This window comes from Macrobrachium nipponense, chromosome 1 (genome assembly GCF_015104395.2).
Source record: "Macrobrachium nipponense isolate FS-2020 chromosome 1, ASM1510439v2, whole genome shotgun sequence".
Classification (NCBI taxonomy): Eukaryota; Metazoa; Arthropoda; class Malacostraca; order Decapoda; family Palaemonidae; genus Macrobrachium; species Macrobrachium nipponense.
Window position 1 is genome coordinate 118,381,404 of NC_087200.1, and position 26,500 is coordinate 118,407,903.

Sequence of the window (26,500 nt, forward strand, 5' to 3'; positions counted from 1 at the left end):
GTGCACTGAGCGAGATGATAGAGAGAGGGAAGAAGACCCTGCTTCCCACTGACTTATTAGCTGGGCTGGGATGATTATTCGCTCATTTCTTTCACTTACACTCGACCTGCCCAAATCACTTATTTTTGTTCCGGTAAAATACCAATTTAGTTACTATGTCATTTTACGATTTTTTACTACTGTAAAAGTAACTCGGCTCTGTAATAAACAAAGTGGCGCCACTTTCAGCTTCTGCATGCTCTCGAATGCATGTTTATATGGCTTCCTTGTGAAAAATTATTTTATCTCCTTTTTTTACATTTTTTACTTTAATTACTTGCTTGCAAAGTCCTCATTTTTGTTTTAAAAGTCTGCCATTTGCAAATAGTAAGTTGATGTATTGTGGCATAATTAATCTCTTTCGTGCACTTAAGATCCAAGTGTAAACGTGCTGTTTTCTCTCTCTCTCTCTCTCTCTCTCTCTCTCTCTCTCTCTCTCTCTCTCTCTCTCTCTCTCTCTCTCTCTCAGACACAATCGGACACACACTATCAATTCCTTTGATTATCCTTGTACCGAATAAAATTGATTTTTTTTTTTTTATCAACCTTTGCATACTGCAACCAATTCAGTTTCCTCAAAAGGTTCCAGTCTCTCCTCCCTCCATTCCCTTGGTGACCGGGCACCATTTTCACCAAACATTCATAAATCATACACAGAAAAAATAAAATTTTGAAAATTTTAATTCTTATAATGGACTGTTTCATTACTTTACACTTAATTTAACTTTTGAACACATTAATAATAGCAAAAAATGTGAAAAAGGGGACTTTTTGGGTTGGCTTGAACGAAGTCTGAGGTATATTTGTAAAAGGTGGAAAATTTCTTTATTCTTTTTTTCATTTTACATTTATCTTTTATTATTGGAAAAAAAATTAGGTTGATATTTCTTTGCATTGAATTAAACTATTTCATGGATAATATTTCAGTGAATATATTTTTATCAGTAGTCATGATACTCTGCTATTCACGAAACTTTTTCTTTATTTTTTGCATATTTTATATGTTGTGGAAATTACAAGTTATTTGACACGGGTAGAGTTAGTTCAGTAACTCAAAACATCTTATTTGAACTGTTGCCTGGTACGATACAAGGTGTGTTTCAGTAGTGTGCCTTTTTCGTAATTGGGTAATCATACATTCTGAAAAAAAACTAATGTGCAAGTCATAAAAGTGAAGAATACAGTAATTTTTTACTATTTTGTGTACCGTACATGTTTTCTTACTGTCAGCCTGTAAATGTCCCCTGACTTTATAGATTAGATGTAAATTCTGGTTTGAGTAAAATGTTTTGCTGTGATAAGGTTTAATATTTTCAAACTTCAAGCCAAGTATTACAAATATTGATCATACATTGGCGACTCAGCAATAAATGAAGCATGTAGTTGGATAAATTCTCTTGAAATTGTCTACATGGAAAGTTTTTAGACATAAATTAAAGACCAGAATTACAGATTATTAGGGGAAATGGAAAAGGGGATTTAGATTATACAGTACATCAGTAAAGTACTTCCTAGTAGTATAGAGGATGAAAAGCTCCAAGGGGCTGGCTTTTGTTAAAGTGATAGAGCACATAGCACTCTAGTCTTGTATTCCAGTAAATTGAAATGTATATAAAAACATTTACAAGTTCAGCAGTTGAATAAAAAATATAATTACTGTATAGAAAATATGTGTACTACTGTGCTTTGTCAGCCGAGATAATATAGCAGCAATTACAATGATATACAGTTGGTCTGTTGATACGGTGACATGTTTATGCAGGATTCCACATTGGCTAAGTTTAGGTGACTGCATCACCAACAAGTGTAGCCCAAGTTCATTCCTGCCTGCCTCCATTGTGGAATCAAAGGAATTTATTTCTGATGATTAGAAATTAATCTCTTGATATAATTTGGTTCAGATTCCACAATAAGCTGTAGGGCCCATTGCAAAGTATCCAATTGATTCCTAGCCATTTAAATAAAAATCTAATTCTTTGGGTCAGCCCGAGGAGAGCTTTTGTTGTCTAGTTAAAATAAGTATGCGTATTTAACTTATCACTAATAAGTAATTACAACATAAGTATCATATAAAGTAAAGTAGTATGTTTTTCCATACCATCCGTGGTAGCACGCCTGGTGGAGTGGTAGTTTGTTAATTATTTCCTAATTATTTTACCTGATTCTGACAGAGGCTTTTTTTAAGTCAACCATTGGAATGCGTATATTGTAGCCTTGAAGCTGCAATCTTTCAGGATGCTGTGTATGTGCATTCCCCCTGTCATCAACGAATTGCTGGTAAATGACACCTTTGGCATTTATAGTTTGTTTACCAGTTAGGCTACTGGCAGTGCCGATAATGGTTTTTACTCAAGCAAATTTTCAGATGTTATGACATTCTATGTATTATCTTTTCTTTAGGTCATAACGTTGGCAATTTATGATTTTTTATAGGCCTGAGGCTTCATGTAAGCCACTGGTAATTGCATTGGAAATAATTCTTGGATATTTTGCCATTTCTTTAGGTCTCTTATCCTTTTGAGTTATGATTAATTTGCTGAACATATTCTTCTTTAAAGCCTCCAGTAGAAAAATTTTTTGACATAACCTTCACACCTTCCTTCCCAGAAGAACTTAAAAGTGTTAAGGCAGAAAGTAGTAAGGAGAGAATTGGGTGTTTTGTTGACTACTACGAGTAAGTGTTCTTGACAGTTGAGTATCAGCTCACCATGCTACAAAGCTACTAGCTTGCTGGCTTCAATCTTGGTTACCAGCATCGCCTGCACCCTCTTATGGACTTAGCTGGCCGTGTGTCTTGTTTAACAGATGTTAACTTCTGTTAACTTTGTAATAGTAAAGTGTAGTGCAGTGGAGGAGGTGGCTACTTATGCCCCTAGACAAGGGTCCCTGTCAAACCCTTGCACCTGTAGTGAGGCATACTGGAAGTCAGAGTTAGGTCAGTGGTTACACACGGGTAGTCACTCCCCTCAGTTGAGTCTGTTGCTGGTCCCAGGTATCGACAGGCAGCCATTGGAAAGGTGTCTTACTGGGGTTGTCAGAGCAGAGTGTCCACCTGTGTCTTCATCCACATAAGCGCTTTGGCGCCAGCGGTTAGGCTTACGACGCCAGTTTCTCTTGGGCTTGGCACCTGACTTTTTAAGAAAACACTGTTGTTCTGTCTTGTGTGGCAGTTCCCATTGACTAGGGACAAAGTGTACTCTCCAGACAAGGAAATCTGTGTTCGAGTTTTTTAGCATTTGAAGGAAATATCCTCTTTTGTTTCATCTCTAGTCACCCAAGAAGTTTTTCAAGATTGGAACCGAGTTTTTTTAAAGGAGCGAGACAAGTATCTTTTGCCTTTCCTCCCTCTAGTCTTTAGACAGGTCTAGGCCTTCTCATCAAGATTTTTGGAAACCTTAGTTTCCAAGTCAAGAGGGAGATGATCCAGACAGTTTTTCACCAATCTCCAGGACAATTGTATAGGAGCTTGGATATGAGGGGAACAATCTTCCAGATCCCCGTGTGAACTCCATTGAGTTTGTAGTTCCATCTTTCAGGACAGGGCTCCCCAATTGGGAGTCTGTACTTCAGCCTCTCTGTAACACTTAGGCCCTCTCTTGATTCCTAGCTCTTCCTGCATTTGACTTCCCAGTTTGTCTAGGCATAACATGAGTCTTTACAGGTTGACTAACCTCATTACCTTCAAAAAAGGGGCCTAATTCTCTTGACAGTAACCTTTACCATGACAGGAAAACACAATTGGGCACCTTGTTGTTTCTCAGCCCAGTTCTCTTTAGTTGGACCTTGAGTGGTAGATGTCCGAATATGACTTGTGCAAGGAAATCCTGTCTTCTGCTGAGCCTAGTTCTAGTCTTCTTTTCAGCACCTCAGATCTAGGTCAAGGAGTCCACTTGAGGAACCTGGAAGATGTCCAGGACTTGGCCCCCAAGAAGAGTGGAATCTTCATTTGTATTTCGGAGAGCTAAATCCATTCTCCTACTGCTCTAGTATGTACTGCTTAATCTAGCTCACATCACAGACTGGTAGTCTATTTGGGTAAGACCTCAGTCTTAATACCTCTACTTAAGGAGGGGAGTTGGATCTAGTCACTCGATTTATTCTAGCCTTTAAGACCCACAAAGTGCTTAAGGAGAAGCTTCCGGTGATGTGGAGGGCTAATGCGATAGCCTGGGTAACGAGACTTTAGTTCATTGAGTAGGTAAATCTGTGTTTCGGCCCGACAGTAAAGAAATTCTTGGAAGAGAAGCGCCTCCCTCTGAAATGTCTGCTGTTGTTGGATAATGCATCTGCTCACCTTCCTGGCCTTGAGGAAGATATCCTAGCGGAGTATTCTTTCATCAAGGTTCTTTCTCTTCCGCCTAACACCACCCCTCTCCTCCAGCCCATGGACCAGCAAGTGATATCAAACTTCAAGAAGCTGTATACGAAATATCTTTTCAAGAGATGTTTCGACATCACCGATACACAAACCTCACCTTGCGTGAACTTTGGAAGGAGCATTTCGATGTCGTGATATGCATCTGACTCATCAATCAAGCTTGGCAGGAGGTTTTGAGGCGAAACTTGAATTCTTCGTGGAGGAAACTCTGGCCTGATGCCATATCCACTTGAGACTTTGAGGGATTCAACGTGGGCGAAGCTGATGCAGATTTAGAAACAGTTGACGATTCTGAAACTGTTTCACAACCAGATCTTGATGCGATCGCTGCACTCTGCAAGTCCATGGGGCTGATCATCGACGAGGACGACATCAATGACCTTCTTGAGGAGCACCAAGAGGAGCTTACGGCAGATGACCTGAAGGAGTTGGAGGCCATGCAACATAAATGTTGTTCAAGAAGAGTTCTCTAGCAGCGGCGAGGAGGAGGACCCTATGACAACGGCAGAAATTATGGATGCTCTAGCTGCTTTTCATAAAGTGCAATCATTTGTAGAAAAGACACCCCAAAAAGGCTTACACAGGTCGTATGCTTGCGCAGTTCAATGACGTTTGCCTGAGTCTTTTCTGGAACATTTTGAAAAGCAGGCAGAAGTAATCTTTCTTGGATAGTTATTTTTTTAAAGAGGCCTTATAGTTGTAATCAAACAGGAAGGTCCAAGTGATATGTAAAAACAGAAAATTAAAAGTGGTGAAGAAATTGAAAAAAAAGAAACAAAGTAAAAAGTAAAAACAAATGTAAAAAAAAAAAAAAATTAATTTCAAGTTTTTTGTAAAGTTAAGTGTTAATGTTTTCTGCCATTTGTTCATGTGTTTCATAAAGTTTAGTGTTAATGTTTTCTATATAAATTGTCTGTTGGGTGCTGATTGGATGTATGGTACGTCGATATAAAAAAGTTTTTTTAAAAATTCGCGGAAAAATAGTTATAGGCCTAATAGGTGAAAACTTTTGAATTGCGCCTTGGGGGATGCTGGGAGCTCACGGATCAAGGCGTTGTTTTGTTTACAATTGTTATGTAGGCGCGCAAGCGCGAATTCCTTTCTTATCGCACTAAAAAATATCAGCGACACATCTCAGAAATTATTTTGTCACTTTAACATAATTTTTGCACCATTTTAAATTAGCCATTACATGGAGTATTATATATGAAAATGTGCGCAATTTCATGTAGAATACAACTAAAAACAACTCATGGTTGTAGCTTTTATCAGTTTTGAAATATTTTCATATAAAAAACGATAAGTGCCAAAATTTCAACCTTCGGTCAACTTTGACTCTACCGAAATGGTCGAAAAATGCAATTGTAAGCTTAAACTCTTATATTCTAGTAATATTCAATCATTTACCTTCATTTTGCAACAAATTGGAAGTCTCTAGCACAATATTTTGAGTTATGGTGAATTCATGTAAAAAACTTTTTCCTTACGTCCGCGCAGTAACTCTTCCGAAAAAATGATAAACTTTTTCATCCGATTGTTGTAATGTTTGCACCATTTTAAATTAGCCGTTACATAAAGTTTTATACATGGAAATGTGCGCAATTTCATGTAGAATACAATTAAAAACAACCATGGTTTTAGCTTTTATCAGTTTTGAAATATTTTCATATAAATCATGATGTGTCAAAATATCAACCTTCGGTCAACTTTGACTCGACTGAAATGGTAAAAAAATGCAATTGTAAGCTAAAACTCTTATATTCTAGTAATATTCAATCATTTACCTTTATTTTGAAACAAATTGAAAGTCTCTAGCACAATATTTCGATTTATGGTGAAGTTATGAAAAAAAAAAATATATTTTCCTTACGTCCGCACGGTAACTCCGTAAAAAATCAGAAATTTTTTCGTCTGATTGTCGTCATGTTTGCACCATTTTTAATTAGCCGTTACATAAAGTTTTATATATGAAAATGTGTGCAATTTCATGTAGAATACAACCAAAAACAACCCATGGTTGTAGCTTTTATCAGTTTTGAAATATTTTCATATAAATAATGATAAGTGCCAAAATTTTTTACCTTTCGATCAAATTTGACTACCGAAATGGTCGAAAAACGCAATTGTAAGCTAAAACTATTACATTCTACTAATATTCAATCATTTTCCTTTATTTTTCAACAAATTGGAAGTCTCTAACACAATATTTCGATTTATGGTGAATTTATGAAATAAACTTTTTCCTTACTTCTGCACAGTAACTCTTCCGAAAAAAAAAAAAAAAAAAAATTTTTTCGTCTGATTGTCGAAATGTTTGCACCATTTTAAATTAGCCGTTACATAAAGTTTTTTATATATGGAAATGTGTGCAATTTTATGTAGAATACAACAAAAACAACCTATGGTTGTAGCTTTTATCAGTTTTGAAATATTTTCATAAAAATAACGATAAATAGAAAAAATTTGTCCTTCGGTCAACTTTAACTCGACTGAAATGGTTGAAAACTGCAATTGTAAGCTACAACATTTACAGTCTAGTAATATTCAATCAATTACCTTCATTTTGCAACAAAGGGGAAGTCTTTAGCACAATATTTTGATTTATGGTGAATTTTTGAAAACCGCTTTTTTTTTTATGTCAGCACGTTACGAATTCATGCATCATTTTGTGATAATATTTTCTCAGTGTTGCCTTGATCCTTTTACAATGTGTTATATACCAAAATGATTGCAATTTAGTGTACAATACAACGGAAAAAATATTAACTCGTTAGCTTGAACCGTTTTGCTCACAGCGCAATTTGTATACAATTATAAATGAAATTTTGTAATTGCGCTATATATCGCATTATTTATATATGATAATGATATTTTTTTCATTTCTGATGGTTGCATACAAAACTTCAGGCAATGACAAAAAAAGGAGCCAAAAATGAACTCTTAATCTTGAAAACTAAGCGTGCTGTGATTAAAAAAAAACATTTTTTCCGCTTCGGTGCTTACTCCCAGACCCTGCTGGCATACGGGAGACGATTTTTATTATACCCCTTTGGCGTTAAAGGGTTAATGTGTTTCGTAAAGTTAAGTGTTCATGTTTTCTGCCATTTGTCCTCCTCCTCTGTTGCCACTTTCAGACATCACCTCACTCGAAAGGTAAAGTTCCACATTTTACTACATAAGCGAATTCCACAGGAAAATGATAGTCAGAAATCCAAGCGCTTTCGTCTTTACTCCTTGACAATGTCCGAGTAAAGATGAAAGCGCTTGGATTTATGACGATCAAATTCATGTGGAATTCGCTTATTTATGAAGTCACAAGCATCTACTGTGATTTTTCAAGCATTTTACTACATGTACGTACAGCATTTCTTTTACCCCTTACACTAATACACTTTATTTACAGGTTCAAGAAATGTTAGGTTAGGTATTGAATGGTCCAAATTGTTGTATTTCATTGTTTATGGTCAATTTAGCTTTATTATAAAATTTACTGTGGTGTTTTTGTAGGGCTTGGAACGAATTAGGCAGTTTACATGTAAAACGTAGTTCGAGATACGAAAAAATCAGGTTACGAAGGCCGCTACAGAATACATTAATTTCGTATCTTGAGGCACTACTTTATAACCAAAGTACAGTCAGTCTCTTTTATAAAATTCTGAAGGCTGGGGTTTGCAGAGTATGCAGCACATACAGGGGAGCAAAGAGTAGTATGGTGGGAGATTCTACATGTAGTGGATGCTGAAGCTATATGTGATGACAGAACTGAAATGGCACACACAATGTGATATACTATTTTTTATGGGGATATGGTAAGAATAGCATCAGTCAGTGAAATATGAACTATTAGTGGTTAGTCAGTGAGTAAGGACTGAAGTAGTGAATGGTTACTTTAAATGAACTGTTATGATTGACTCTTGTTGTAAACCAGTATTAGTTTATATGGATACTAATCCAAGTACCATATTCAATCAGTATAACTGATCACTCTTGTGTATGTTCTCTTCTATAGAATCAGACAGGCCAAGGTGCTCTTGGTGTTATGAAGGCTGGAGATACTGCTGTGGCGCATGGTGCAAAAGGTTCTATCATGCAACAGCGCTTAGGAAATATGGGAGGGTAAGTACATTTCAGTTATGCAATTTATGAAAATACCATGAAACAGTAGAAATTCGAAGGAAATAGATAATTATTCTATCAAAAGTTATGAAATAAACATTGTTCATATACAGAACAAACCTTTGGTCTTAGCATAAAGGAAAATTTTCTAGCACCTGCTGGAGTCTGGTTATAGAATTCCAAGGAATTTGGTAGCATCAGGAGTTAATTTAGATGACAGCGAGGAGGAGGGGTAGCTGATCCATTGTGTTAGTTTTCTTGACTGGCTTCAACTCAGGTTGTGGTTCTCCAATCTTTGCCTAGAATCTGGTTGCCCACATCCTGATTATTTGTGGGTGGGTGTATGTGTGTGTAATCTGTGTGATTTTGTGTATTTGTGGGTATACTGCTTTTAGTATGCAAACTCACTACTTGTCTAATCCTTCCAAACCTCAAAGAAAATGGCCTGGGGATGATGGCAATCCATGCTCCCTTTGTCTGCCTTCATTTTTGAAAGACCCCTCTCTACTTGTAACAAGTGTAGATCTAACATTTAAAGCATAAGTAACCCATGTCCAGAGTGTGTTGATTGGTCTTCTGAGCAATGGAAGAATTTTGATAAGAAGTGGAGATATGGAAGAAAGTTACTCCGCCCTTTTGGGAAGGCTTTGTTTCCTTGGTGGCAGTATCCTTATCTTTTCCTTTTCATTCTGGCTTTTCTCTATCAAAATCTTCTCAAAAGTTGCTTTTCTCTTGAACATTTTACTTCTTTGTGTTATTCTATTGCTTCAGCTTTAGAGGATTCAATTGGAGGTTCAGCAGATCTTGTAACTGATAGGGCTATCCTTGTTCTTTCGCAGGGGCCATGTGAGGGTGCTTCCCCTTGTACAGTTTTTTCAGGTGATGAGCAGAATATGACTTGAGTGTTGGGGCACTAGGCCTACAAGGGGTACCAACCCATCCCTACCTATTGTCTCACTGTATGGCCTCCCACTTTCCAGTTTCATCCACCATGACAGTTTCCAAGTCTACTGTCTCCATGACATCATCTCATCTTACTACTCCTCTTCCCTTGTTGGCTGCCAGAGTGTGTGCCTGTAACATCTTGGCTGTCAATGACTGACTTCTTCCTGCTCCATGCCATCAGCCATGTTGTTGCCACCAACTTCCGTGTCTGTATCTTCTGACTCATTCAGACTATTTTGTATAAAGTTAAAGGTATTTTTATGAAGAGGTTTGGTCATGCAGGGATGAAGGAATCCAAGAATAGACATTGTAAATCTTCTTCATCATCTTAGGACTGCCAAACATATAGTTCGCACTCCTTCATAGAAAATATCTATTGTTTCTACTTCAGGTGCAAGTGTCCCTCTGGTCCATCAGAAGGATGACAAGGCCCCATCAAGAAGTTGAAGGTTTCAGGATTCCTCTCCCTGGAGGTCTCCTTCCTCTCGCATCCATGTCCCACTTACAGAAAGCCCTTAGAGGCCTTGCAACATTTCTCGACTTTCACCTTCACATCATTATTCCCGTTCTCATTCCCCTGGAAGAGACCGTGTTCAGTCTATCTCTCCCTTCGACATGACCGTGATTCACGCTCCTGTTCACATGGCTGTGATCAAACTAGACATAACATGAGTTGCACATGCGGATGTGACTTGTGTTTCATGCTCCTGTTCACATGGATATGACTGTGATTCCTGCTCCTGTTCACACAGCTGTGATTGAGCTATACTTAACATGAGTCCTGCACTGCCTACTAACAAATCATGTCATCTCACAACTACTGCTCTTGTTCACACGTCTTTGACCGTGATATGCTTTCTCGTTTGCACTCCCATGATCGCTCTTCATGTCATAGGAGTCCTTCATAGGCTCGTAACCTATCATTACGTTCATCATCTCATAATTCTTGTACTCATTCCCATGGGCAGGATCGAGATTGAGACAAAGTTCCAACTTGCCCTCAAGACTTACAGGCCCCCAAGAAAGTCATTTGTTCTGAAAGAACTTACGCTTCAGTAATAAAGACATTTTAGCTACCCGACTTAGTGACAGGCCAGATTGTGACTCTTTGGACCAGGATGGGGAGAATGCAGACCATCAAGAGTTAGTTGAAGAGACTGTGGCAGTCAATTTTGATTTATTTTCTGGTATTAAAATCTTACCAAGGCCCAAGAAAGAGGCAAAGACATCTCTACAGTTGCCATGCTCTAAGCATGCTGGCAGAGTTTTGAAACCGGTGAATTCTCTTACCTTAGGTCAGGATAACTCTTTACAGTCTGGTGGGAAAACAATTTCATACTTGACCTATCTAACAGCTAATGTGGGCCAACTGGCTGCTTAAAAGAAGGGCAAAATGGGATTCTGCCCTCTCAAAGTTCTTGAGGTTTTTGAGTACTGATTCGGGGGTTAGCCTTAAGGAATGGAGATATTTTAAGTTCTATGTCGCCGTTTCTGAAAGACCAGCTTGACAGCAATTGATAGACAAAGAGTGGATAATAATGATGGTAGTGCATCAAGCTGTCTCAAAGTCACCCAAACCTCAAACATCTTACATCTTCCCAAAGAAGTATCAAGTCATTACAGTTCTGTGCAGGACTTGTCAGCTATCTCCATCTGTAAACAAGAAAGCTCAACAGCAACCCTTTCAACCCTGTTTTTCTAGACCTGGGAGAGGAGGTAGAGGTAGAGGTAAAGGTAGAGGCAGGGCCAAGGAAGGTAGAAGATAGAGATGGCACCCCTCCTGACTTGCTACCATGGAGGGGGTGTTGGTTGCCTTTGGGTTACTTGGCAGCAGTTGAGGGTGGAAACCTGGGTAGTAGATTTCTTTTGGGTTGGGTATTTACTCCCCTCCAAGTTTCTTCCCCCACTCCCCGAGTAACTAACTTATTCTCTAGGTTGGTAAAACCTCTAGCTCTTCAAGGTGAAGTGAGGAAGATGATGGGAAAAGGTGCCGTGGAGATTGTGAGGGACATATCCCCAGTATTTTACAGCTGTGTTTTTCTGGTTTCCAAAGCTACGGTTGATTGGAGACTGGTAATAGACCTACCAACTCTCAACCTTTTTTATCAGGAAGACACGATTGAGACTGGAAACTCCTCCCACAGATCTTCAAGATATCAGGGAGAACGATTTCATGCTTACAATTGATCTAAAGGATGCATATTTCTAGATTCCAATCCATCAGTCTTTCCAGCCTGGAGAGATAGTTTATCAATTCTAGGTTCTTTAATTTGGTCTTTCAGCTGCTCCACAAGTCTTCACCAGATCTTAACCCTTAAACGCCTAAGCGGTATTTCAGAAGTCGTCTCCTGTATGCCGGCGGGGTTCAGGAGTGAGTGCCGAAGCATTTTTTTTTTTTTTTTTTTTTTATTTTTTTTTTTTTTTTTTTCCAAAAAATCACAGCACACTTAGTTTTCAAGATTAAAGGGTTCATTTTTGGCTTCTTTTTTTGTCATTGCCTGAAGTTTAGTATGCAACCTTCAGAAATGAAAAAAATATCATTATCATATATAAATATTGGAATATATGACAGAGCAAAAAAAAATTTCATATATAATTGTATACAAATCGTGCTGTGAGCAAAACGGTTTAATCTAATGAGTTAATTTTTCTTGTTGTATTGTACACTAAATTGCGATCATTTTGTTATATAACACATTGTAAAATGATCAAAGCAACACAGAAAATATTATCACAAAATGATGCATGAATTCGTAACGCGCGGACATAAAAAAGTTTTTTTCAAAAATTTACCATAAATCGAAATATTGTGCTAGTCTTCCTGTTTGTTGCAAGATGAAGGTAATTGAATGAATATTACTAGCTTGTAAGAGTTTTAGCTTACCATTGCATTTTGTTCATGAAACTTACCTGTCAGATATATATACAGTGGTACCTCGAGATACGGAATTAATCCGTTCTGAGGCGGCCTTCGTATAATGAGTTTTTCATATCTTGGAACACATTTTATATGTAAAATGGCTAATCCGTTCCAAGCCCTCCAAAAACACCCCATTAAATTTCATAATAAAGCTAAATTGACCTATAAACAATGAAATACTACAACAATTTGGACCATTCAATACCTAAATTAAGAATAAAAATCCAAAACCTGTAAATAAAGTGTATATTAGTGTACAAGAAATATTATTACTGTAACGTAAAATGTGGAAGCTTACCTTTCGAGTGAGGCTATCTCCGATAGTGGCGGCAGAGGAGGAGGAGGACAAACGGCAGATAACGTACGTACGTACGTACACTTAACTTTACGAAAACACATAATTTAAGGAAAACTATATAACTAAAATTTACGAAACACCTTAACAAAACTGTAACACTTAACTTACAAAAATCTAGAAATTACATAAAAAAAAAATTCTTTTATTTTTTATTTATAACTTTTTTTTTACTTTAACGTAGGCTTTTTTTTTTATATATATATATATATACAGAATTTCAACTTCATCACCGCTTTCAACGTTCTATTTTTCATCACTTGGTCCTTCCTTTTGCTTTCAACTTTCTGTTTTTTATCACTTGGTTCTTCCTTTTTGCTTTCAACTTTCTGTTTTTTATCACTTGGTTCTTCCTTTTTGCTTACTCCTGCTAATGCTGAAGGCCTCTTTAAAAAATAACGATCCAAGGAAGATTGCTTCTGCCTACTTTTCACAATGTTCCTGAAACGACTCAGGCAAACGTCATCGAACTGCGCAAGCGACGACCTGTGTGAGCCTTTTTGGGGTGTCTTTTTTCGATAAACAATTGCACTTTATGAAAAGCACCTAGAATATCCTTAATTTCTGCCGTTGTCATAGGCTCCTCCTCCTCTTCCTCGCCGCTGCTGGAGAACTCCTCTTGAACGACATTAAGTTGCATGGCCTCCAACTCCTTCAGGTCATCCGTCGTAAGCTCCTCTTGGTGCTCCTCAAGAAGGTCGTTGATGTCGTCCTCGTCGACGACCAGCCCCATGGACTTGCCGAGTGCAACAATCTCGTCAAGATCTGGTTCCAAAACAGTTTCGGGATCGTCAACTGTTTCTGACTCTGCAGCACCAGCTTCGCCCACGTCGAATCCCTCGAAGTCTCTGGCGGATACGGCATCAGGCCAGAGTTTCCTCCACGAGGAATTCAAGGTTCGCCTCGAAACCTCCTGCCAAGCTAGGTCAATGAGTCGGATGCAAATGACGATGTCGAAATGCTCCTTCCAAAATTGACGCAAGGTGAGGTTTGTGGTGTCGGTGATGTCGAAACATCTCTTTAAAAGATGTTTCGTGTACAGCTTCTTAAAGTTCGCTATCACTTGCTGGTCCATGGGCTGGAGGAGAGGGGTGGTGTTGGGCGGAAGAAAAAGAATCTTAACGAAGGAATACTCCGCTAGGATATCTTCCTCGAGGCCAGGAGGGTGGGGAGGGGCATTGTCCAACACCAGCAGACATTTCAGGGGGAGGCGCTTCTCTTGTAAAAAACTCTTCACAGTCGGGCCGAAACAGATTTACCCATTCGGTGAACAAAAGCCTCGTTACCCAGGCTTTTGCATTAGCCCTCCACATCACTGGAAGCTTCTCCTTCAACACTTTGTGGGCCTTGAAGGCTCGAGGAGTCTCGGAGTGATACACCAGTAGGGGCTTCACCTTGCAATCCCCACTGGCGTTGGAACAAAGTGCGAGCGTAAGCCTGTCTTTCATAGGCTTATGCCCGGGTAGCTTCTTCTCTTCCTCCGTGATGTACGTCTGATGAGGCATTTTTTTCCAAAAAAGGCCAGTCTCATCACAGTTGAAAACCTGCTGAGAACTGTAGCCTTCCTTGGTCATCATCTCGTCGAAAGTCTTCTTAAATGCTTCGGCCGCTTTCGTGTCCGAGCTGGCAGCCTCCCCATGACGCACCACCGAATGGATGCCAGTCCGTTTACGGAATTTCTCGAACCTGCCATGCGAAGCCTTGAACTCTTGGGTTGGCGCTGAAGTCCCTTCCCCTCCCTCGTCTTCCGCCTGCGCAATCAAATCGCCGAAAATAGCACTGGCCTTGTGAGCGATTGCCGTCTCCGTTACTATATCGCCAGCGATTTCTTTGTCTTTTATCCAGATGAGGAGCAGCCGTTCCATCTCGTCGTGCACATGGCTCCTCTTGCTGGACAAAATAGTGATGCCCTTTGATGGTGTAGTTGCTTTGATGGCATTCTTCTGTTTAAGGATTGTGCCTATTGTCGACGGATTACGGCCGTATTCCTTTGCGATCACACTCAATCGCATACCAGCTTCGTACTTCTTTATGATCTCCATCTTTGTCTCCAGAGACAGCATGCGCTTCTTTCCGTGAATTTCAACTTTATTGGGACCCATGACTACGTTAATTTACGTAAAGTTACACAATACGTAATAATACAGTCTTCGCACAACACGATAATATGTACTGCAACGAAATCACTAACGAATTTACGTTACTAAACGAAATCGTTGGTGCGAACGAATGCCGAATGCGTACAGTAAAGTTTCGGGTGCGAAGTGGCCGAGCTAAAGCACGCCAACACGTAGTACGTATGTATAGAAAATGCATGATGGGAGGGATGCTGTCCAATCAGAGAGAAGGATCTCATGGCTTGGCTAGCATCAGGAACCAATGGGAGAGCAGGAGGATGGTGGCGAGTCTACGATAACTAAGATGGCGGCGCGAGTTTCAATATTGTTATGGGGCGAATCTCGGACTTTCAGAAACCTTTCGTATCTTGAAAACTTTTCGTATGTAGAGCAGTAAAATTTTTCGTCTTTGCTTTCGTAACTTGGAATTTTCGTAAGTTGAATCTTTCGTATCTCAGGGTACTACTGTATAGCTGTATTTTCCGAAGTCCGACAGAATTTTAAAAACTTACGACACACGCAGTGGGAGTCAGGTGGTTAGTACCCATTCCCGCCGCTGGGAGACGGGTATCAGGAACCATTCCCATTTTCTATTCATATTTTTTCTGTCGCCGGTGTTGTAAACAACTGTTTTCAGCACCTCCGTCTTGGATTTAGGAAACTTGGCTACTATAAGTACCCCTATTGATTTTTTTTGGTATCTTGACTTTGGATCGGTGGCTAGGCACACGTTATTTGTGGAATTAATTGATTTTGGCTTGATTTCTCTTTAATATAAGATGTCTGGGTCTAGTTCGGCTAGCGCCAGGTTTTGCTGTAAGAGTGAATGCAGAGGTAGGCTACTGAAAGCATCAGTAGACCCGCATACATTGTGTAAGAGTTTCAGGGGGCATGATTGTATGTATGAGAGTCGCTGCAAGGAGTGTGCATGTCTTTCGGATTCTAAGTGGAAGGCGTATGAGACCTATCTTCGAAAGCTTGAGCGTGATAGGTTAAGGAGGTCTTCCTCCAGGAGCTTTTCAGGTAAACATCAGGAAGTTAATGTTTCTCCTACTAACCCTCCTACTGTAGTTGCTACTCCTAACCCAGTAGTGTTGCCTTTGGGCCCTGAAGCAGTGTCTGTGGAGGGTAATGCCCTTTAATCTTAGAATTGATTCGTAATCTAGAATCGAAAGTGCTCGCCTTAGAAGGCAAGGGTGAAGGTGCAAAGTGCAGTGACAGTGCCCCTTGTGTTGTGGAGGGTGCGTCAGATCGGCCCCATTTCGCCTCTAGGCCTAGACCTCTGCCGAACTCCCAGGTTTCAAGGAGAGGGCATGTCGAAAGCCGAAGGAGGGTTACGGGGAACCCCCACCGATCTGTCGTGCCTTCGGCAGTTTCTGATGACGCTACCCAGACTGCCAAGGAGCGTGCACATGCACGCCTCCTCAAGGAGTGCTTTTCTTCTTCAGAGGCTTCCTCCCTGCGTAAGGGGTGGAGCTCTCAGTCAGTTTCACGCCCACTGAAAAGGAGCGTTTGTGATCGGGACGCTTCACGTCCAGGATTTTCTCCCGAGCGACGATCTTCGGCTGACAGTGTCTTCGCTGCCTTCCCGCCGCAGAAGAGGAGTAAAGCGTCATCGGACGATGACTCTTTCGAGCGCCCTAGTCGCTCCCGAGTGCGTGCAGCGGCAGTTCCTGTGAGAAGGAAGAAGGCGTCCCCTCGCCTTCTCACAGGATCAGCCCCTCTCCTGAAAGGAAGTCTTCTCCTACTGAGAAGATTCTTCGCTCGTTGCAGCAACAACTTGCTGATGCTCTTTCTAAGAGAGAGACGCAACCACGTCGTCAGAGGAAGGATGACAGGCTGCCAGTGAAGAGGTCTAGACAGTCTCGCTCTCCTTCTCCTCGCTCGTCTCTCTCTCCCTTTTCGTCCCCTTCTAGAGTTCGTGCGGCTCTCTAGAGGACGCGAAGACGTTGTCTCGCGCTCTTCGCTTGAGGCGGTATTACCCGCTCGTAAGCTTGCTACCTTTCGAGAGGTGACGTTTGTTTGGACGCTTCGGTGCAAGTGCAGCATGATCTTGATGCTCGGTCGGATGCCAGGCGAGCGCCAGTGACACCCAAGAGTGCACCAGTGGAAGCCAAGAGCGCGCCAGTGGACGCCAAACGCGCTTTAGTGGACGTCAAGCGTGCGCCAGTGGACCCCAAGCGCGTGCCAGCGGATGCCAGGCGCGCGCCAGTGGACGCCAATCCCGCGCCAGTAGAAGCCAGGTATGCGCCAGTGGACGCCAGGCACGCGCCAGCTGACGCTCAGGTGGACGCGGATGTAGAAGCTCGTCGACACCCATGCGTTTTTGAGGATTCTCTTTAAATTTCTTCGCGACTTCAAGAGGCAAGAAGTGTTCCGGTTTCTACTTTTACTGCTCAGGAGTCCGCTTTTCCTTCTACTTCGCAGCAACGCTCCTCTTTGAAACTTAGACCTGAAAGTCTAGTCTCAGCTTTGCTTCCTCCTACTTCACCTGTGACGGAAGGAGAGGTGAGCGACGCTTCGGTAGAGGCTGATGATGAGCAACAGATGGCTCCCGTTTCTTCAGACTACCAGGTCTTGACCCGCCTTCTTCAGTCTGAGTTCGGGGATACTTATCATCCTGAAGCTCCTCGCTCTCCCCCCTCTCAACTTTCATCTTCCAAGATTAACAAGGTCTCGGGGTTTGTGAGGATGAAGAAGTCCCTTTCGACCTAAAGGGCGTTTTATGCATTCAACTTACCTGTCAGATATATACTTCGCTATAGACTCCGTCGTCCCCGATAGAAATTCGAATTTCGCGGCACACACTACAGGTAGGTCAGGTGATCTACCGCCCCGCCACTGGTGGCGGGAATAGGAATCATTCCCGTTTTATAAGACAGATTTTCTCTATCGGCCGTGACAGCAACATTGTTGTTGTTACTCTTGATTTGATTTTCGTGTTTTTTCATCGCTATTGATCTTCTAAGCCGGTTATTTTGGTGACGTATTGGATCTTTGGTTTGGCATACTCTTTCGTGGACTGTTATTTGGACTTGGTTTTTGGATTTTTCTCATAATGTCTGATTCTAGCTTTACGGTTAGAAGACAGTGTGTAAATGAGGGATGCATGGTGAGGCTACCGAAAGCTTTGGTAGATCCTCACACAGTTTGTAAGGGGTGTAGAATGAATGAATGCTCAATATCTAACACCTGTGATGAATGTGTAGGTTTGAATGAGGAAGAATGGAAGAATTTAAATTCCTATTTAAGGAAATTGGATATGGATAGGGCTAGGAAGGCTTCCTCCAGAAGCGTAAGTAGGTCTCGTTCTAACGAGTCAATTAAATTAACACCTAACCCTAAACCTGTATCTTCTTCCTCTTGTACTAAGACTGCAAATCCAGCAACGGAAATTGCAGATCTTAAAGCTGCACTGCAAAGGATGGAACGTCAAATGCTAACGTTACAAGGTAAGCACAGTGATAGTGATTTAAGTGTCCCTAGTGCAGTGGAGGGTGCGTCTGATTGGCTTCATCTCGCTCCCAGGCCTAGACCTCTTCCAAGCTCACAGGCCCAGAGGAGAAGGAATGCCAAAAGCCTTACGGAGGTTATGGAGAATCCCCACCGATCAGGCGTCCCCTCGACAGATTCTGTGACGACCCGAACTGCCAAGGATCGCTACCGAAAAAGCATCCTAAAACAGTGTTTTTTGTCTTCAGATTCTTCACCTAATGTAAGGGGCTGGAGCTCTGATGAACTGTCACGCCCCTTAAAAAGGAGTTGGAAGGCTCCAACTTTGAATTCAAGCCCTGAGCTTTTCTCCGATGGATCTCCATGTGAAAGGAAGAAAAGCAAATTAATTCCTAAATGCAAATCGGAGTCCCCTTCCTCTTCTAGACCTCCTTCACCTGAATCGAGAAAGGAAAAAGAGAATGCTGCTGCGAAAATTCTACTAAATGTACAGGAGCAGCTCTCCGCTTTAGTAGGAGTTTTTACGAAGGAGACTCCCAGAAAAAAGGACTCTTTCCTTCCGATAAAGAAAACGAAGGGAAGGAAAGAAGAATCGAACGTAAAAGTTGCGGATTCTACTCGGATGAGTATGAAGAATGCGCCAGATGCGCCAGAAGCGCCAGCCTAGCCCTTGTCAGGATATGGGTGGCTCCGTGGAATGCGATAGGAGAGGACATCCTTCCTCTGACAGGAGAGAAAGGTGCCGCACAGGCGGCCGTCGCTCTTGCCAGGAGAAGGATAAGGTCGTGTTGCAGGATCAACCTATCTCTCGTAGGGACGCAAGTTGCCGCACAGGCGGTCGTCGTTCTTGCGAGTGGGGCAGATGTTGCAAGAGACCAGTCTCCTATTGAAAATAAACAATCCTCTTCCGAAATGGAATTGGATTTGGAAGAAGTTTCGGACTCGGAAGATCACTCGGCTCCAGGCTTGTCAGATTAGAAGACGCTGGCAGCCCTCTTACTTCAAGAGTTTGGGGACTCTTTAAGCCCTACTGCTCCTCCTTCTCCGAGGTCTTTGTTTACAAGTACTAAGGTCTCGAAGTCATCATCTTTCATTAAGATGAAGCCAACCATTTCCATGAATAAGGCTCTCCGATTCGTAGGAAATTGGTTTTACGGTGGTCATGAAAAATATTCATTAAAAAAATAAGGCATTTTAAAGGTATCTTTACGGCACAATTTTCAGTTAACAGCGCCGCTAGCGCCGTTGTCTAAAGAGTTCATACATTTGTAGAAATGCCGTTCAGACCATAAAGGTTATGCAAATTATATTAACAAATTTTATGGAGAGTTATTACGTAGGTATTAGGGTAAAATATATTCCTCTGACGCTGTTCTATGCCAAAAATATCGAGTTATATAAGTGCAAATTTAGCTATGGATGTTTCGATTTATAAATGTTCATGCTTTCACCGTATGCACTCTTGCACAGATGTATTGATACTTTTGGAGAATGCAATTTGTCAGGCATTTGCTTCCAAGCAGCATTATGTGGCAGTTTTCTTTGACTTAGAAAAGGCTTTTGATACTGCCTGGAGGCATGGAATTATGAAATTGGTCTGTATGGAGAACTACCACTTTTTATAAAAGTTCTTTTAAAAAACCATTATTTGAAAGTCAGAGTTGGTAGAACTTTGTCTAATTTGAAAGAACAAGAGGAAGGAGTACCACAGGGAAGTGTGTTAAGTGAATAAAGTTAACAGTTGGGCGGCTGAGCATGGTTTTAAATTTTCCTCTGCCAAAACTGTTGATATGCATTCTGCTGTATCAGAGGGGTTCATCGAGACCCAGATCTGTTTTTAAATGGACAGAGACTTGCATGTGCACAGGAAACAAAGTTTTTAGGCCTCACCTTTGATAGCAGGTTAACATGGGAAGTTCATCTCAAGAGCCTCAAAATGAAATCCATGAAGGCATTAGATGTTTTGAAAGTCTTAAGTCATACAAATTGGCGGGCTGATAGTAAGCACTTGTTAAATGTTTATAAAGCAATGGTTGCTTCAAAATTGGCATATGGGTCAGAAATCTACTCATCAGCAACTATAAGAAGATTAGATACTTTGAATGCAGGTCACCATGGGGGAATTAGAATTGCAACAGGAGCCTTTAGAACCTCCCCAATATCTAGTTTATTAGTGGATGCAGGTGAACTGCCCCTAGATTTGATAAGGAAATTTACCCTGTTGAAATATTGGTACCGCATATAGAGAACTCCTAAGTCCTTAGTCTACAATACTGTTTTTAAAGGCAGTTTTTGTATTCATGAAAGATACGCTTCATATCCAAAGCCTTTTGGGTACAGGGTAAAATGTTCCTTAGAGGAGCTCAATGTAATAAAAGAAAAAGTAATTCCAGCAAAATTTTCAAGATTCCCTCCATGGAAGTTGCACTCTGTGAAATATTGTAAATGGTTTTCTGGTTGCAAGACAGATTGTTCAGATGATATTCTTAAACAGAAATTCCTTTGCCATGCTGAAAAACATAACTCGAGGCAAATCTTTACCGATGGCTCCAAATCCAGTGCAGGCATTGGGTTTGGAGTGTATACCATGACGGTAGTATGTATTTGTGGTGCACTACCAAGTTCTGCTTCTATTTTTACTGCTGAACTTTTTAGCATTTTAAAAGCACTTAAGAAAATTGTATCCTCAGAAGGAGATCATTTTACCATTTTTAGTTATTCTAAGAGTGCCTTGGAAGCTTTGAAATCTTTTAATCCAGTACACCCTGTGGTACTGGAAATAACAGAGTGGCTGTTTTTATGAAAACAAAAACAAAAGGTAGTCAACTTCTGGTGGGTTCCTTCACATGCTGGCATTGTTGGAAATGAATGAGCTGATGAAGTGGCTAAGTCAGGGACATCAAAAAATCCAAGAAGTATAGCAATTCCTTGCTCAGACTACATTCCTGAAGTTAAAAAGACAGTAGAATCATTTTGCCAATTTTATTGGACAATAGAGAGCAAAAATAAAATTAGAGAACTTACTGATGTAATCAACCCCTTGCTTTATATGTTAGAAGACTGTCGGAAAGAGACTGCATTATGTAGGTTACGCATCGGCCACGCACGGATTACTCATGGTATTTTAATGAATAATTAATGTCAGTAAGGAACCGTCATTTTAACGCAGTTGGAAGATCGGATTTTAAACTGGATGCCATTATAGGAAGAGATTTTAATGAGGATAGCCTTTTTAGTTACCTTCAAGAAGCAGGCATTCTTGAAAAAATTTAGGTTTATTTGGTCATGATGTTTGAGATTGTGTATGTGTTAGTGTGTCATTTGCTTTCAAGTCTTTTACTTCGTTAAATTTTTATGTACATAAAGTTCACCTCCAATGAACATAATATTTATTACCATGTGTAAAGTTTTAGTACTTTTAATATCTATTTATTTCACAGAATTGGGTAGAATTTGGAAGTGTGCGGGGTGCCTCTGTTGTTTGTACTTTTGTTTACAATTAATTAAATGGGTGTGTAGTGGGACGGGTATTTTGTGTTTTTGGGTTCTCTATAATTCTCTGACAAATTTTTTTATAATTTATATTTATAGCTTTTTAATTGACTTTTCCTTTGTGGTTCCTTTTAATGATACAGCGTCAATAACCTCGTCATTGCAATGCCAGTAAGAACTAACAAATCAATTAATCAATCTATAATAAGTACCCTTTTTTTTAAATAACTTAGCACAACTACCTATTTATATTCTCAAACCCTGGAAATCTACATATTTTCCCTGTTTTCACAGTCACTTTTTTCATGTCTGGACCATGTACCATATATTGTAGTTTTGTTACTTTTTCCTCTTCGGCACTCAATATTGCTGATACAATCTTCAGATAACCATGCCTACTTAACCCATCTTTGCACTCACTACCTCTTTTATAGCTTGGCATCTCTAAGCCACCATAAAAACAGTCCCAGTCTCTCACATCCAGGTCCCTCACTTTTATCTCTTTAAGTATCTTAACCTTCTGCTGCTTCTTAACAAATCTTCTGCTGCGTCTCCTTAACAAATCAATATTAATGCATTAATTTTGTTTTAACCACATCCACATGCATTCAAACCACCCTGCAACATTTTTTTTCTCTGAATTCTTTAAATAAGTTCAGGAGTATGGAGCTACAAACCTTTTGCTCACAGTGTTTTTAGTTATAACTTGTGCGTTAGGGAACTTTGTTACTGACTGGCACTTTAATTTTTCTCTTAATTTTTATATACTTGCAGGCGTGGCATTAAACGAGGTCACAGTGATGTTGATGATGAAGAGGAGGAGGAGGTAAATCATGATGAAGTTAGACTTTATGAAGATGGTTTCAAGGATAGGTATTATGAAAGTAAATTTGAAGTTACTGCCGAGAACTTAGAGTTCAGAAGACGTGTTGCTGATGAGTATGCCCGTGGTCTCTGCTGGGTTTTAAAGTAAGTACATACTTGTTTTATTATATATTCTTAGTTTGTTTTTATTAATAGACTTTTTACCATTTTGTAAGGTTCTTATTGTTACTTTTCATTATTAGCTTCTAGCTTCCAGATAGTTACAATAAAGGATTCCCCTTCCTCTTATTATGTTGCTATGGGTTTGATGATCCCCATTTTTTAATAAGGGACACTAAAATTATTTTGAAAAGTTAGTAAGAAATTTATGGGTAAACCATTTATAGCTGGAATGATTTATCACCATTTGGGTGATCCTTACATTTATAGGTATAGACACCACCCTATTTATGAATGAGTTACATTCCAGATGGTTGGTAGTTTGTTGAATCGTTTGTAAGTTGGTTACTGTACTCTTCATGCCTATTTCACTTCAGTAGTGTGATAAAAAGTCAGTACTGTACGTTTTTCATTCTAAAACACAATACCACTCTGAACATACAGTACTGTATGAGGAAATAGGCAGGCAAAACAAAATTTGAACTTGCGGGGGTCAAAGGGAGTGCTCTGAACACAATTTTAATTTGCAATCCCGTTTGCTTGTATCTGAATATTCATGTGGTGGGGGGGGGGGGGGTGTCTTCACTCCAAATCAAATTAAAACATGAACCCTGTTGTAATTATCATAAAAGCTATGATTGACATCGTGCTCTGAAAATGCTTCAGGTGCTGAAAATAAACTTCATAATATTGAAGTTTTTGGAAAGTACTATGTAGTTGAAAGTTAAACTACTTCTGTTATTGAGTTATTTAATTATGATCCTCAATTTCTATATTATTCACATGATGAAACTTAGAAAGGTGACTTGTTCATATGTGGAACAAACCTTCAGTCTTAACAATAGGATTACTTTCCAAGTGCCAGCTGGTAACCGACTAAAACAATCAAAGATTGTAAAGTAAGGAATCAGTGAGATCTGGAAACGCCTGCACGTACGAGGTGAAAGCTGGTCAGAGACCACGCATTGGACCTTGTGACAATTCAGTCTTTTCCTTAGCCACCTTGGGGAGTAGATGCTTTCGCTTTTCCTCTCCTTCCAAGCCAGTTGTTTTGTGCCCATCTTTCATTTCAGTGTGTGTGTGCGTGTTTGTTTGTTTCTATTATTATGGATTCCTCCGAGTCTTCACAGCCTCATCAATACATGTGCCTGGGAATGCAAGGTTTTCTGTGCTCAAGGTTTCTGGCAGGCATGTCTACAGATCCTCATAAGACGTGCAGTAGGTGCAGAGCCTATTATTGCACTATTTTGAATCCCTGCCCGGAATGTTGTGCTTGGCCTAAGTCACAATGGAGGGTATTTCATAGGAAGAGGGAACATCAAAGAGTTTCGACTCTTCCGTCTTATGGGGGATTTTCTTCGCCTCGTATGGATGCCTCCCTTTTCTTCCATTGATTCGTTGGTGGAAGTATTGGGAATGCGACAGGGCCATGTGATGTTGAATGTAGCCCGCTCTCCTTTGGGTTTCATTTCTCTTTCCAAGAGGGAGGAGGCTACACCATCTAATTCCTTGTTTCAGTTCGGGGTCATCCAAGATGGTGGCTGTCTGGGCGTCACTTGGGCTGCGGGGTTCACCTTCCTTGGATGGACAGTTGTCGCACTTCTTGGAGGCATGTAACCCCCCCTTTGGCCCCCATGGCTATTTTGCCTCCTCCAGGACTCCTCTATGTTGGTTCACGTGTGCTGCCACCTTGTGGGACCTTGTCAACTTTTTCTGGGTCGCACTTTATCATTCCGCCAGTAAGGCCATCAACTAGCTTTGGCCATAGAGATGTTATGACATCACTCCCAGCTCCTGCTCAGCCTATGATGTCAGATGCAGCAGTCGCTCATCCTTCCGTCTCTGTGATGTCATCTCTTCCCATTATAACATCATAATCCTCTCTTGCTGAACCATCCAAGGTGTTGTTTCAAGCATTCTTCAAGAGGCTGGACTCTGTTTTGGAAGAGAAGTTTTCTGCATTTGCTACAAAGAAAAGGGATCATAAACATAAGGTATCTTCTCCACCTCCTGCTTCTAAGAGACCTCATAGGGAAGGGAGTTTAACTCCTTCTCCTCCAACACTGCCTCACCATCGTGTCAGATGTTGGAGGATCAAGGACTGTGGTTTCGTCTCCTGAGAGCGGAGGTAGTGCATTGCATCGTGCCTCTCATGACCGTGTCTCCCCCATGCACGTCTGTGTTCTTGCAAGTGAGATGAGTGCTTCGTCATATGCCCCACCCAGTCTTGTTTCTCCCTCGCACATTTGTGTTTGTGAAGTTGACAGTGAACCTTGTGGAAGGAGGACACCTTCATCTTCAACACATGGCTGTGTGTCTGCAGTGCATGCGAGTAATGCATCGTCGTCTTCTCTTCACAGACATGTCTCTCCTCGTGGACATGTTTGTGACAGTGTGTTTTTTCACCTTCCGTAGGCGGATGTGGCTCATCCTTGCACATACGTGCTGGTGATTTTGGATGTACTCCCTCTACATCTGTTCTTGTTCATCTTGTGAGGATTAAAAGGTCGAAGGTTGCAGAGACGGAGTTGGTCCAAACTGCGTCTAAGGATTCTTCACTCTACAAGACTGCAGTTGATGTCAGGACGGGGGAGGCTTCCCTGGCCTGCGGACATGTTCTGTGTCCTCCTGGGAGCTCTCTTCTGCGATGTTCCTTCCTTGTCTCAGGACCGTGCGCAATTTGCCATCTTGCGGATGTGTATACGACTCATCTCATGGCCATGTATGTGATTCCTCCCTTGAATGCGTAAATGTTTCGCCTGACACACGTGTATGTGATTGTATTGGCAATGGTGTACAGGGTTCTTCACACTAACTTGTATGCGGTTCGAGCTGGGACCATGCACAAGTGTAGTTGCATGATGATGTTTGGGATCCTTCGGTCGCAGGATCTTTGAGTTTTAGAGACTATTCTCTGACCAATAATGTCCAGGATGCTAGACTTAATAGGGAAGCTCCATCAGTTTTGTTGCAAAAGGAGGACGATGCTGCCAAGCCGCCGCCTTCATGTCGTTGGTTGCCATCACCGGAGCAGGAGGAGGGAGATACTCAAGAATTTTTGTCTTCCTTTGCGGAGGTTGTTGATCTCATTCGTGAGTTAAACAATCTTGAGTGTAGGATGCAGGCTCAGTCTTCTATCACCCCTACTGGTATAGAGGCCTTGTTGGGTGCCAGTCAGGATTCTAGGACTACTTTTGAACTTCCCCTGTTGGAGCACGGTCAGTCCGTTCTGCAACGTGTGAATGCTTTGGTGTTGGACCGAGATGGCTCTGCATTCCAAGGGATTGTCCAAGTTTCTTCTCCTCCTGTTTTGCAACATAGAAAGTACTACTCAACTCACGTAGTTCATTTGATGCCTCATCACCTTAACCCGGATGTGATCCATGTTAAGCCTGGTCTAACCTTAGAGTAGGTTACGTCGGAAGGTCCTTCCTTGTGGTCACAAGAGGCCTTAGCTATGGAGACTACAGCAGCTTCCTGGCTTGATTTGTGGTCCACTGCGATAGCCAAAATTGCTTCAGACAGGTCTGAAGCAGGTTTAGTGAGTTCTTCCTCACTTACTAGACTGTTACAGTCCGGTGCTAAAGCGATTTTTTACCTGGCTCACTTTAGTGCAAACTTGTGGGCAAACCACCTCCTGGCCAGGAGAGACACAGCACTGTCCAAGGTGGCGAGTTCAGTGGACTTGAGTCTTTGTCGGC

At 41.0% G+C, this 26,500-nt stretch overlaps 1 protein-coding gene across 1 annotated transcript in view; it reads left to right on the plus strand.

Annotated features, from left to right (window-relative positions):
* LOC135219580 (5'-3' exoribonuclease 2 homolog) overlaps window positions 1-26,500 on the plus strand; it is a gene marked incomplete in the record, with an annotated part of 341,454 nt that overhangs the window by 151,180 nt on the left and 163,774 nt on the right. The window contains 2 exon segments of the mRNA XM_064256465.1: window positions 8,427-8,533; window positions 22,590-22,784. Coding sequence (XP_064112535.1) covers window positions 8,427-8,533; window positions 22,590-22,784 — 302 coding nt within the window.